Here is a 14,968-nt window from a genome sequence, read left to right as displayed (position 1 = left end):
CAGAAATAATAAAAACAGTGTCCCACTTGATTCGATAGGACTGTGGACTAAGTAAAGCCTAAGTAACTTGGATAGCACGAAATTCCAAAGTTGTGTACACCTAATCAAACACATTTTGTAAAGTGAATTTCATTAAAACTTGCTACTTATCACAACTTGAGTTTCGAAAAACTTTCCAAGTTACTTCTAAGGCTAATATAATAAGAGGGTTAATTCACAGATACAGGTACATTCAAATTTACTGCATCCTTTTCAAAACAGTCACTGTCAAATCTTTTGGTCATTGGTTTGTTAATATTTGTTTCAAATAAAAAGTTTTGAAAGAACAATTCCAAAATATAAGCATGGCCAAAAATTTTAATTTAGTGTGAGTGATCTGAACTTGATTCATCTCCATACTAGACCTGTAACTTTTTGACTTGCTTATTATTCTAATAGGAAAGAAATTACTATTAAATATATAACAATTTTAATATATCACATAAACAAATCAGGAATGTGTAACTTAATGTGTATGTATAACATTTTCAGACAACAGAATAGGATCAATTTCCATCTGTGACATACTTGCTTGTATGTACACAAACCTATTTCCTGGGTGTCTTGTATCCCAGTAGTGAAGCATCAATGCTGTAGAGAACTTCCATAAGCTTTGAGGTCAAAAGTAACCCAAAGCTGAAACATTTATGCCAGTAAAGGACTTCCTAAATTTTGAGGATAAAAGCAAGGTTTATACGCTCTAAAATCTGTCATCAAACAGCTGTTGCTATCTAAAATCTTTGGTGTTTTAAGTAATATGATTGACATGATCCTACAAGTACCTTTGGTGAACACAAACAGCTTTAGCCTAGACAGAGAGCCTCGAGTTCATAATAAAAAAAAATGCCAAACTTCATCCAGTTTCTAGTAATGGAAAGCATTTGTCATTCTACGTAAAGTTAGAACACAAGATCTTGAATACTGTATGTTCATATATTACTATGTCTACAATGAAGTTTTCTAACAATCAGACGTTCACTATACACACATAAGATTCTTGCAATATTTTAAATTGCCAACCGAAATGAATGAAAAACTTGCAGGCACCAACATAGCTTTTCTCAGCTTTTGTACTGAACAGAGTTAAAACTATGCATCTGCAAATATTGCACAGCATTCTTCATTAGTATATATTTCAGCATTTTTATAATTACTGTGCTGTGAAAACCCAATTGGTCTGATTTTATTTTTAAATGCATTGTCTTTTCAAACTGCAGTGTAACAGTTGGGTTGCCAATCCACTGAACTTCATAGAAAAATGTATAAAACAATAAACTATGTAACATTCTTTTGCTTCTAACATTGCTGAGCCCGACTAGAAGAAAAAATATGCATTTTTTAACAAAAATAATTTAACTCCAGCCTAGAAAATTCTATATAGTTTTATTAGACTGCTACATTTTTACAAGCAAGTATGTGCTGAGCTATGAGAGCAACCTAGTCAAATTTTCAGACCTGTACATTACACTAAACAAATTTCACTCATGAGGTAACATGTGCATTTTCATCAGTAATTATGTAGACAAGCTATAGCAACTAATCATCGATAATCACATTAACCATCAGTAATCATGTAGACAAGCTATAGCAACTGAAATACAGCAGGTATTTCTTTACTTAACACATTTCAATGCAGTTTCCTCTTTAATTTCAGTACTGTAAGTGTTAGCTCACAATCAAAAGTGAAGTGCAATAAGTTTATAGTAATCTTTATGCAGAGGAATGCAAATACTTTTCTATACTGCCATCCACACTTCAGAGGGTTCACATGGCATAATAAACAAAATGATGAAATGCTCTGCAACTTGGGTACAATGCTCGCAAATTCTTCAGAAGCCTTCTGTATGCAAAGTTTGAATGCATACATTAAAAAATACTTAATAAATTCATCAACCTTTGTAATTGATCATTACATTACAACATAGAGCATTTTTATTCAGTAAAAATTGTCTGAAAGACTAAATAGGCTAATGATCATGAGTAAAAAACTAGTTACATTATAAAAATCGAACAATGCAATGACTATTATAACAATAAATTACCCCGTAAGATATTTCCTACCATAAAAATGCGCTTTCTTCTCAAATGCTGGAGATTTGATAGTGCTGTTTGGCAAGTAGAAAGGGTTCATGGAGTGCTGAAAAATGCATTTTGCAAAATTAGAAAACAATATTCATACACTTCTTTCTGTTTTAATGAAGTGGGAAGATTTCAAATTCAAAATTCATTTTCCAAGCATGATACAATGAACTATGATCATTTAAAAAATTGTTATACTTATTACTTAGTTACACCTGAGCTAAAACCTTTCATTCTCACAAGGCATGCCCTGAGGTCACATTAATACAAGTGTAAATAAATAAAAAAAAAGTTGCAAACAAAGCTAAATGCTTTCTTTAACCCTTTCATTTACCTATAACTAATATAGACATCATCAAATTTAAGTCCTTTGCAAACATCAAAATAAAAAATTGCATAAGCCTACAGCCAAGATGAACAACATTTTTGACGAGTGTTCCTATTTTCTTATACATATGTAACATGTTTGTTTATTTGTTTTGTAGTTTGAAATTTTTAATCAATAATTACATCATTTATCTTTCGTGTGTGTGTGTGTGTGTGTGTGAGAGAGAGAGAGAGAGAGAGAGAGAGAGAGAGAGAGAGAGAGAGAGAGAGAGAGAGAGAGAGAGAGAGAGAGAGAGAGAGAGAGAGAGAGAGAGAGAAACTTGACTGACTGCCCCTCTTTTTACAGAAAATGTGACCCTTCTTTGTCATTCATTTTTTTTACATTTTTCTTGCTGTAATTACAAAATTCAGCATTACAATAACTAGGTAATATAACTGGGTGTGCTATGCATAAAAAACAAAGACTATCTCAAATTAAATTTTGGCAAATTTTGGGGAGAAAATGCAAAGTTTTCTTGTATCTTGTAATTTCTACTCATTATTCACCCTACATAAAGTTATTTTGGTTTTTCATGCTATTGCATAGAGCAATCACTCAGTTACAAAATGAAACAAAACTGAGCAGTCTACCTTGAAAACTGTCACAGCTATGAGTCTTTGAACAGAAAAAGTATTGAGAGTCTTTGTATGTATTGCATGGGTAACTGTCCCTTTTCTTACAGAAAGTGTAATACTTCTTTGTAATTCATTTTTTCATATTTTTCTTGCTATAATTACAAATTTTTGAGGGGAGGAAAGTGCAAAATTTTCTCATATCTCTTAATTTCTACTTATTATTCCACCTGCATAGTTATTTTGGGGAGGCTTTCTTATGCAACTGTATATAGAGCAATCATCCAGCTGCAAAATGAAACACTGAGCAGTCTACAGTACTTTGAAAATTGTCAGAGCTACACATCTTTGAACAAAAAAGTTTGAACATTTTATGTCTGCCACGTCCCACAAACGTAATTGTTTATGAGGTCATAAATGAAGGTGTTAAGCAAGAGTTTGGCTCCATAACCCTTAGCCCTCAACCTCAAAGGCTGGTTATATGCATCAAACCATGAGTCAGGTGACAGCAAAAAATGTCCTACATAGACTAGACCTAACAGAAGGGGCACATGAACTGTCAGATGAGGCCCCATCATGATAGACACCAACTATCAACTACCATTTAGCAACAGTACAATGCATAACTACCAACATAATCATCACATTTTGAGAGAGAGAGAAATGATCTCTAGGGACAAATGCAGTAAGCTAAAGTACATTTTCAATGTATGTTGCACATTTTGCTAATACACTGCTGCATGTTATACTGTACTTTATCAAAAAACACACTGCACTGAACATTTAATATAAAGTTCTGTTGAAAACAGGAGAGATGTTCATCAACTTTTCATTCCCTATGACTGTAATATTTCCTAGACAAGTAAGGGATGTCAATGAATTTTGAATTAATTTTATTTTCACTGCATAAGTCTTTTTAATAAAAACATACATTTTCATTCAAACTGTTGCAATGAATATCCAAAACCAATCACCAAAAACAATCCTAAGACCCTATAAACAACCATGATGATACTAGTAACATCGCTGACCTGCATAAACTTGAGTATGCAGTACTGATGCAAAGCATCTTCTGTTTTTTCTATTATTATCTAAGAAAAACTGCAGTGAAGTTGAAAACAATGGAACCTGAAACAACATAAGGTGAGGTGTGACTAATCTTGTAACTGATGCTTTTCTTCTTGGTGACAAAAGTTGTCTATCATTGCCGTCAAGGGATACAGGTCCACCCTCTTGCATATTTTTAAGCTTCAAGATTTAAATGTGAATTCTTCAGTGGAGGTGAAGAGAACCATCTGGTGCTTTCTGAGGATTTCTATAAGGGCAACTACAACTACTAAGGAATCTCTCCCTGGCCCTGAAGTGCCTTACCAAGCCTCCATATGAACTGCCATGAGGCAATTGCTGGAGCTCACACTAACTACTGTAGATCTTTTGTACTGGCCTTTGAGCCATCCAGATTGTTCAGCAAGATTCATCCACTGTCTGAGAAAGTCCAAAATACTTGAAATTGGATATCAGTTGGGTTGTTGTCTGCATCTAAATTCATAGTAACCACCAAAACAACAAGCAGCCAGGGCCATTCCACAGTCCCCTTCACTGTACCTTCCCTTGTTTCTTACACACATTCACATAGATAACAAGGAAGTTCTGCTTTGTTTAGTAAGGGCCACCAAGCACTACCTGTGGCTATCCAAAGAATCCAGAGGGATAACACAATCCTATTTCTCTCCACAGAGCAATACAAGAAGCAAGTTACAAGGAACAAAGTCTCCTGCTGGCTGAGGCCAATCATCCTGAAAAACCTACTGTAATGTGGCAGACAGTGGAGAACTGAAGGTAAAAGTAATAATCCACAAAATCAGAGCCATCTCTAATTCTGTTGCCTTAAAATGTAATAAACATGAGTCTGCCAATGCAAATTCACATTTGCTATGCTTTATTTAATGGATTTCATTTGTCAATGGTTAAATTTATATTTGTTGAGACTGGTAGTCGTGGCAGAAGAAGTTCTACCTTTGGGACAAGACATTGGAAACCCTGTAATTCTTCATAAACTCATCTTTCATTCAATCATGTTGGCACCCTATACTGTACATAGAGACCTCCAGGGTTACATCTATATCCCACATGAATGGTAAATGTATTCAAGCTCCAAACCAAAAGATACTAATTATGCACAAGTGCCTTTATTTATATACTTTAAATGGTTCATCCTTTCCTTTCAACAAGCCTCTGAGCTATCAGAGAGCCTATGGGTACAAAATACTGTATACAGATCATTTTGGGTTCAGCAACTAACCCCTACCACATATATGTACTGTGATTCACACAAATACAGGACATTGAATGATTATTGCAGCTATAACAAAACAAACGGTTAAAGGCTACTTTATGATTAATGGGTTTTCATAAAGCTTAAGTTTTACTGGTTCTCCTAACAGTAATATTTAGATACAGGAGATAAGAAACTTCAAAATAAGCTACAATTTGAAGGACTATGATGACTAAGGAAATTAATACTTTTACATTTTCAACAATATGCTTCCAAAACTGGGGCTTTCTTTATGCTGCCTCTTAGGCAATACAGTGACAGTTAATACTACTTACCTTAATGTATGTTTCATACATTTCCATGAAGAAATTTTTAATGCCATCATCATTCTTTACATCATGGAGACAAATCAGCCTTATCCTTCCAGCTGTCACAAAAGCTGAAACAAACCTGCAAGAAAAGGTGAGGGAATTACAAACTTATTACAGTTACTACATGTTACAACACACAAACATAAAAAAACAATAATTCAGAACACAAATTTGAATTAATGGCTTTGTGGTAGGTTAAGTTTGGGTTTGTATGGTGAAAGACGTTTGTGTGAATTGATTGTTTTGTTTTTGTTGATGACTTTTTTTTGTTTTGTTTTGTATGTCAGGAAGGAGTATACTAGATAAATGTTTTTTTTTTTTTTTCTTCTTTTTTTTACTTGCAGTTTTGCTGAATGTGTTGGAGTAGTGTGGCTTGCTCCCCTTCAACCCAGTGTGTAAGCGACTTGAGAAGTTAGGATACTTCCGAGAACTTCCCCAGATAGAGGAAAGTTAGATGGACATAATCTACTTGTTCCAAATTAACTGCGGTTGATTTGATTATCAACCATCTACTGTAATTTGGGCTCTGTTTGCAGTGGTCATGTGCTTCTTTTCATGAAGCTAGTGAATTTATGTAATTTTGCAGAGTTTAAATGAATTATTGAGTTTTTTGTGGTTTTGAGCTCAATATGTTTTTGTTATAGTGAAATGACGAGTGGCTTCATGGAAAACGACAAATTGTTGTAGAAATGTGTCACTATATTTGCACCAGGCTACCAATTTAATCTTTTGTATATACTGTACACTGTTTGGTTGGTACCATATGCAGTTGAAGTATTTTGCTGGTTTTTATAGTATTAAGGTGGAATACAGGATAAGTTCTGATGAACTATAATATTAAGTTACGCTAAGTTAGATATAGGCTAAGTTAGGATAAGGTTCTGTTTGAAGGTCTTCAGGCCACTGTAATATTAAGGAAATAAATTAGGTTGAGGAAAGTCAAGAGTTTCATTTAATAACCTCCAAAACTGTTCCCATCATACTGCCCCAATTGTGTACAATAAAAAAAGCCCCTAAAGCTTGAATCCTTTTACCTCAAATATTATCAATAAGACAGCACAATAACCTAGAATGTCAGTACCTGGAAACCCACTCATCCCTGATATAAAGGATTGTCAAAAATTATTAAGGTCTTGCAATATTTCTCAAAAGCAGGCTCTTTCAGCAGTACACCTTAAGTGTTTATCATATGCATTTCAGATCCAGCACTGGATAGAATTTAAGACATGTTTGAGGAAAATGACAAAAAGGTTCCCTAATCAAAGTGACAGAAAGTCTAACACATTATAGTATATCTTGTTTTTGAGGCAATACTCCTGATAAAAACCTTGGTTCTTTGATGATGTTCATTTTTTTCTCTTGTATGTTATAAGTTCTGACTGACTCCCAAAAATGTCTTCAATAACTTTAATCCAAGGCTATTATACATTAGAGGGTCTCCAGTAGCACCAAGCACAGTGTGCATCCTATGTACAAGGAACAACCAACATCCGAAGCAGGTTGCAACACACAAATTCCCCAGTCAGAGCTCCAGTTGCAATGAGCACAGGTACAAGCACCTTCCGACAGCAATTGCCAGATTGGACACAAGCTCCACCTAGGCTGGACAATGGTATGGGCCTCATAACAAGTTGTACTTGGTACAGGGCATGAGTGGCACTGGGCACAAGCCAAGAAAGTCATAGCTGCATCTAGGCAGAAAAAATTATGAGACGTTCATAATAAATGATATTTCAAAGGCATACAAACTTAAAATGATATTTCAAAGGCATCCAGACTTAAAGTCTTGTTATCAATACATGAAATTAGTATTAAGTATGAAGGATTATGTTACTTACAATGTAGCCATCATGATGATCCTATGCAAGACACTCATAAAAAGAAACGGGTTGCATGAAGCAAGAGAAGCATAAGAAGCTTCTTTGTAGTCCAACTGTTCCCAAGTTACTAAACAACCAAACCAATAATAGATGAAAGTTATAATAAAAAGCTATAAAACAGCAGCAACATAGATGTCTAGTCTCAACAATGGCAGAAAGGAGGTGGGTTGGATAGGTGAATGGGCCTCCAGCCCTTACCTTCCTGCAAATAGTTAACTACCTTGCTATCAAGTTTCAATGACCAAACCAGCTTGTAAAAAAGGTATATCTACATAAAAAAGACAAATGTTTGTATCCTTGTAGGAACAATTATTAATACAGCACAAGTTAAAAAATCTCACTTACCATTCATTGAATTTGTCAACTAATTTTAAATACATGTTGCAAGTTGTCCACATACTCTCATCTACCAGATCAAGAGCAGCATGAGCAATAAACTGGTTAAGATGGCGATGGTCTTCCTTCTGTAAAAATTTTGAGATTTCATTAGGATTATGTGACTGCATTGGCAAATTCAAAACTTTTAAAAATCAGCTTCTGTAACACATTAGCCTGTCTCTGTCTCCCTTGACAACAAACTATGTCTAGATAACAACCCTACACTTTCAAAGTACAGTACAGTAGTTTTATTATTCTCTTAATATATGCATGCTCCTTTCAAATAACCTTCAATCACTGAAACATTCTGGCGAATGCTAATCTGAGAAAGGACAATATATCCAGCTAATGAACAACATACCAGACAAAGAGCCAAGTCAAGGCTAGCCTTGACCTGGCCTCTTGCAGTAATATTTTTTCTTACTGACTTTTATTTTGAAAATTGGGAAAAATGATTACAATCAGTGGGTTATAAATTTGTTATATTGTTAGTGCTGTACATGACAAAATTTGGTAAAACAATTTTGCAAATCATAACAGCTGAGTCAGGCTCCATCTAATCAGTTCTCCAGCTCTTATTTCCAAACTGAATTCACTTCAACTCCACGATGCATTTGCTTTATGTTGGGTATTTTCTGAAAAAACCACTCATTTTGGAACAGCTTTATCCAAAAACATTCCCAAATATTGGGTAAGGAGCCATCATAAACTTCCAATGTCATTCATGGCAGCAGTTCTTCATATGACTACCAGCAACAACTAGTTTTGAATCAACTTTAGCAACAGCAAGCAATATAACATGATACTGATGACATGCATTCATTCAGATGTCACATACTTCTGAACTGCCATTTCCATAATACAAATAATTACCTAAAGATTCAAGATGACTGCTACCAAGATGGTGGCTTGACTGGTATGAAATTTATTTTTCTAAATTGCAAAGAATAGTCTGATTTGGATGATTTGTGTGTCAAATCAAACATACCTTATGATAAAGAATTCAAATTTTGAAATCATATTCAATCAGAAACACCCTTCTTCTAGCTCTCAGAAGGAAAGTATGCTATAGCAACAACCAATTCTCCTGTCATTATTTACAGAGTGACATCTCAATGACACGGGTTGGGGACCACCTTGTACATACACCAGTAAAGGGCAATTATTATGAGTGAGACAACTCAGTGAAAATGAAGAATAACTACGTCAAAACACAGCAGGGTACACTGGCTACACCACTACTGTATAACAGTAGTGCCCCTTAGTTTTCCTAATTGCTATCTAATTTTAGCCCCACATGTAGCCAATATTGCATATAGTTACATGTAGGTAGATATCCATGCAAGAAATGACAAGATGTGCCAATGTGGGTGATCAGACCGTGCATAAATCAAATGTCACTGCATGAACAAGCGGGCTAAGTGTGCGCCAATTTTCACATCTAAACTTAGTTGTATCCCACATATGAATGTCTTTCCTATGCAAGAAATTGTAATGTACACAAAATATTTTTAATGCTTCACTGCAGTACACCTAATGGAGTTATTCTAGTTAAATGTACAAGGTATATCTGAATCTTTGATAGTGACTGTATGCCACAGTACAGGCTGGTGCCATTAATTAACTTTGTATTAATTGTATTTTTTCTTCTCTGACCAAATACTGAAGAACTTCATACTTCCCTACTTGTGGATTTCCCTTGGTTAAGAACTCCTAACCAATGAAGTAATACATCTAATTTCCAAAAAGCAAAATAATCAATAGGGACAGCTATACAAATCCAGTTCCTCATATGGCTTTGACCCCGTTTTAGTCAGGGACGACAGGAAAAATTAATAAATCAAGTAAATGAAAGGGGCTTCCTAAGGGAATACTTGGGGAGAGCTTCTTGCAAACCACACGGATCATAACAATGAGTAATTCTTTCAGCTCTGATCAATTACCAACATCCAGACCTATTTAAAGTTTTATAATTATGTGAAACAAAAAGATTGCACAGGGTCTACATCAATTACTATCAACTAATTACCAGTAATTTATCTACTCTACATTAACCTAAGGCATGGATTTAAAATAAAATTTTGAAAAAGGCAATGATTGAAGTTCCAACTTAAAGAGAAATTACCTTTGGTTCTTTGTTAGCTGGTGTAAACTCCATTTCAAACATAGGGTTGTCATTATGACCAACGATTGCAAAATAGTAATTTCCTGCTACAGCCATTTTTTAAAGTTCCTGAAAAACAAAGGAAAAAAATTATGTGCATAAATAAAATATAAGCCCATCAGAATTGAAACAAAAGTTAAGACAAACAATTGATGAAAACATGCAAGCAGAGCCTAAAACCTCAGAGAACTTGAAAAAATTGAAATTCTTAACTTCCTGAATGGACGTTAGGTGTCATCAATCAATCTTTGAAGTGACAAAGAATTACTGTTTTTCACATATATGTAGTACGTATCTACATATACATATTATGGAATAATTTCTCCAGCCTCAGTACTATTATTATTATTTACGCTAACCACAGTAGACATCACCTGAGGCCAGCCAAATTAATTATGCCTAATAGTCTGTCATACCACTGTAATAAGATGGGAAGCTATCACAGTTTTTAAAAGAAGCTCCAAAGGAGATTGTATAGTATGTTATTCTAACTCACTAGACTTAACCTGACCACCATTCATTATCAGCTCAAAAGTAGATTAATAAAATTTCAAAGATAATTGGCAGCCAAAATAGAGATTGGTACAGTATTACTGGCTGCAAAATATATAACAACTCCTTACAAGACCTCAACAACTTGGAATCAAGTCAGCAGTTTCTCATAAAGACTGATATTTTGTACCAGTCCACCTCTTCCTAGAACTATGGCCTATATTTTCCCCTTCACTAAGCTTTTAGAGCAAATACAGTACAAATCAGAAACACGGTATCAAAGATGGAGGTGCAAGCATTAAATTAATGGCTTCCTCTTTAGATGTAATATCGGAGCATAGTTAGTTATGGCAATACAGAATGTTTGGGATTTTGATGAAAAAGGGATTTTGACAAGGAAAAATCTATTTCTGAAAGACCTGTAAGTGAAATTGCTTCATTTACTTTTTAGATGTAATATCAGAGAAAAAAGCTATCTAGAATTAGCTCATCTATAATAGGCAATAAACACTAAGAATGGCCTTGGTCAACAGACTTTTCTCAAAGTCCCAAATTGGATGTGCCGTTACAAACCTGTAACCAAGGATATCAAACTCCATCACGAGACTGCCACGTCATCCAAAATTAGCACCCACCAAGCTGTATATCACCCGGTGGGAATGCTAAATGGAACCAATTTCACTGGCTGACACAGGTCGAGCCCAGAAATAAGATATAAACTCCTTGATGTGATCCAGGAGGTGCTAGAGAAGTAAGTTTTTCTTTTTATACTAAGAATGCAATGGGCTACTTTAACCTTCTAGCCGTTGCAAAATAGAAGGGTAATCAAAGACCAAGTTCTTTTACAACGTTAAAGGTTTTTGCACAGAAGCTCTTGGATCAGGACATCCACAAAACATTATCCCAAGATGATGTTCCTGGCAATGTTCATCATGATCAGAATAGCTTTGACTATGCAGAAGTTCAAATTTTAACAGGTGTTTAAGATACCATAATTTAACACACATTAGACCCTATTTTTGTCTAGGAGTCAAGAGTCAAGGCCATATGCGTTCCCTGCTTACTTAAGCAGAGTAAGTCTAATCCTTACACAGACTTTGTTAAAGCACACAGCTATGGATTATAAAATGAGGAACACAAAACTTCACAGGGAACACAAAAGCACCTCCAATAGCTGCCCTACATCTGGCTCTTTGACCAGTCTTCAGACTTGGCCAGATGAGAATAGAACCATACACCTTTTCTCCATTCCCTCTCATGGGAGAGGTCCTGGACAAACTTTTTGCCTCTAAGACCTGAAAATTACTGTAATACAGTAGTTCCTCTTGGTTCATGGCAAGTATGGTTTCTAACCTCATCTTTGTTAGATGATAATCAAAGGAGGCCCATTTGGAAAGTTACACTGTCAACTGCATTTTGGAGCTTTGACAGGTACCAAGAAAAGCTACAGCTTCAAGCAATATGTACTAGTAGAGATTGTTACTGCATGAACGTATGGTCCTTGTAGCTTATAGTCTTCTAGCTTGGTAACACCAAGTTCTGAATATGCAAACTTCCACCAAACAAAATAATAGCTCAGTGATCACCCATCACAACAAATAGAACTTCAGTTCACTGACAAAATTGAAATTTATTAACCAATTTGATGAAAACAGGATGAAGTGGATTAAGATTACTAGAAGGTAGTTTAACTTCACAAAGTCAACATCCTTATCTCTTTTAAGATATAGTTGACTCCTACTAACTACACTTGCTTAACTTTCATATGGCTAACTCAAAGGGCTTTCTCTTAATATAAATAATGTATTTAATAAAGCACAAATCCTAATTATTGTTATTATTAATGAATGGTTTAGTCAAACCATTCACTCAATTTTGTTTCCAAAACTTGACGTTCTTTGTTGAATATATTTTAGAAATTTACACACAAAAATTTAAAACTTAATAGTTACCCTACAGTCCATGCATACTGTATAGGAATTGGATCATGTAGGCTATTCATCAAATATCCATGGATCAAACAAAGGTCACCAATTTGAAGAGCAGTCACAATCACTTGAGTCATTCCTTTTGATATGATGAAATCCATATTCCAAAAATGAGCCATGTTTTAATTTGTAACTACCAGGTCCTGTTCCCTACATTCTGCCATTTATTGATTATACTTGGTTTTAGGAATGTTATATGATCACTAATGTGAATAACTACATGTCATCATCATCATAATGCTAATTTTGGGTGCTTTACTAGCTTCATTTCCTTTAATGCCTACATGGATAGGAAACCAACATATTTCCACATTATCATCACCTCTGTATAATTTGCGAAGAGATTTCAACTTGTTGTGCAAGGATATTTTTTCTATTAGTTTTCAAGGGTTCCTTCCTAGTGTCATTGGAAATTACAAATTTTTGTAATGGTACCATTAAAATTTTAATGGCAAATTCCATAGCTCATAATTCTATTGGAAAAATAAAAGAATTTTTAGCCAAGGAAACTGGGGCATATGCACAGGCTTTTTTTTTTGCATAAACAGTAGCCTATGTACAAGAATCTATACCATTATTTATCCATACTCCAAGGAGGACAGGGGATCTCTAACACTAGAGTAAATATTGTTTACAGTTACTGACTTGAAAATTCAGTTGGCTCTACTTGGGACTGGTGTTTATAATTCTTTCTTTAATCAAAAACTGTTTTGATTGGTAAATCAGATCTTGAATCTTTCCAGCACTTCACAGGGTTATCAAGTCATGAAGAAGCCCAAGACCTGGTGCAACAATTCTGACTTGACCACATCTGTTTGGGAATGACTTGAATACCCAAGTAAAGGTGCTCAAGCCCTTCATTATGAATTTTATCTATGCTTTTAAATCAATCTAACACAGCCATATACTTGGATATGGCTTCCATAATATGACACAACATATGCTATACAGTACTCTATTGACTTTTACTAGAAGCAAGGAGGAAATGAATTAAATGGCATGTGAGACAGAACAATTCCCAGGTGTTGGAAAACCTCACCTTAAGTACTTTGTCAATTCATTTACAAGAAGTAAGAAATCAATACTGGGCTCTTGTTCACCTAAAAATCACAGAACAAGTACAGTAACAGATTACTTTACTGGCTGGATACACGAAGAATTGTTCTACACCAAATGCAACTCTTGACACGGCCAAGCAGTAATGAAGACACTACAAGACCAGTCTCTCATTCTGAAGGCAGACACTAATCAGTTCACCAACATCTTTGACTAAATGCTGTACACAGATCTGAAATGTAATTCTTTGAAATCTGTCTCCCTGTCTCAAAGCATCAGCATCACGCAATCACTTACAGAATATGAACTCGACACATTTATAAAATGAAGAAGGCCGAGAGCTTAATGTATAATGCACTGGAATGTGAAACAGAAAACATGAGGTCTAAAATAAAACGTTAATTAAATTTGCTCATTTTATTTTCTTATAAATTTCGTATTTTTCTTTTGATATTTTGCAGGAACACTTACTCTCTCCTGAGTTTTACAGCTGAGGCACCAAAAATCTGACAAATCCTTAAAACAGCCTATATAACATAACACAACCCAATGCTACATACCATATCAAAAAGAGAAAAGGATAACAAACAATCCCATTGTTGTTTCAAGTTTTTATCTAATAAATTTCAAACAAAATTAAAATATAGAAAAAGGCAAGAAACTTCAATTATATTTATGAGTATAAACAGTAAATTCCAATTACCAGTACTCCTGGCTTTGACTCTCATGAGTTCAGATATTTAAGGCTCTTCTCTGGTGATACATTACTTTTCCAAAAAGAAATGAAATCATTGCAGAAATATCTAAGACCTTGTTAAAGAATATTTTTCCAGAAATATCTAAGCCCCTGTTAAAGAATATTTTCACAATTGAAACAAGAGTGTACTGGAGTCAATTGTACAATAAGTTGCTTTTGTACATACTCTTCTTTAAGAAGACTGAGATAGAAGATCATAATTTATATATACTGGTGTTCATCTTCATTGCATTTGAGCACTTGATGTTTAATAATTAGCATTTTTCTTTATATTACCAACAGAAATAAAAAATTGTTTTTCGCTGTAGATATAATTTCTGTTATCACAAATTTTTAACTATTTTAATATTTCACTGATATACAAATACAGTATATTACAAAAACACACTTGCCCACTGTACCAACAGACAAGGCTTGAACCCAGATTTTGAAAGGTAATGCTAAAAATGAGGCAACATCATTGCCAATGGGGCTGCCCCCATCATTGACCCAAAACACTTTAACCTTTCAACCCACCCTTCAGAGCTAGGTGAAAACCAGTATCATTTGA

General features: G+C 34.6%; 1 protein-coding gene across 1 annotated transcript in view; it reads right to left on the bottom strand.

The window, feature by feature from the left end:
- Positions 1-452: 452 nt before the first annotated feature.
- Positions 453-14,968, bottom strand: part of Trs20 (TRAPP subunit 20) — a 35,411-nt gene continuing 20,895 nt past the window's right edge. Inside the window, exons 2-5 of the mRNA XM_067105159.1 lie at positions 10,087-10,194; positions 7,929-8,047; positions 5,668-5,782; positions 453-2,176 (exon numbers count right to left, since the gene is read on the bottom strand). Coding sequence (XP_066961260.1) covers positions 2,078-2,176; positions 5,668-5,782; positions 7,929-8,047; positions 10,087-10,182 — 429 coding nt within the window. The 5' untranslated portion in view covers positions 10,183-10,194 and the 3' untranslated portion in view covers positions 453-2,077. The remainder of the gene's footprint in view (positions 2,177-5,667; positions 5,783-7,928; positions 8,048-10,086; positions 10,195-14,968) is intronic.

The sequence above is a fragment of the Macrobrachium rosenbergii genome, chromosome 6 (genome assembly GCF_040412425.1).
Source record: "Macrobrachium rosenbergii isolate ZJJX-2024 chromosome 6, ASM4041242v1, whole genome shotgun sequence".
NCBI lineage: Eukaryota > Metazoa > Arthropoda > Malacostraca > Decapoda > Palaemonidae > Macrobrachium > Macrobrachium rosenbergii.
Note: the sequence above shows the minus strand (reverse complement) of the source record. Positions and strands in the feature narration are given on the sequence as shown.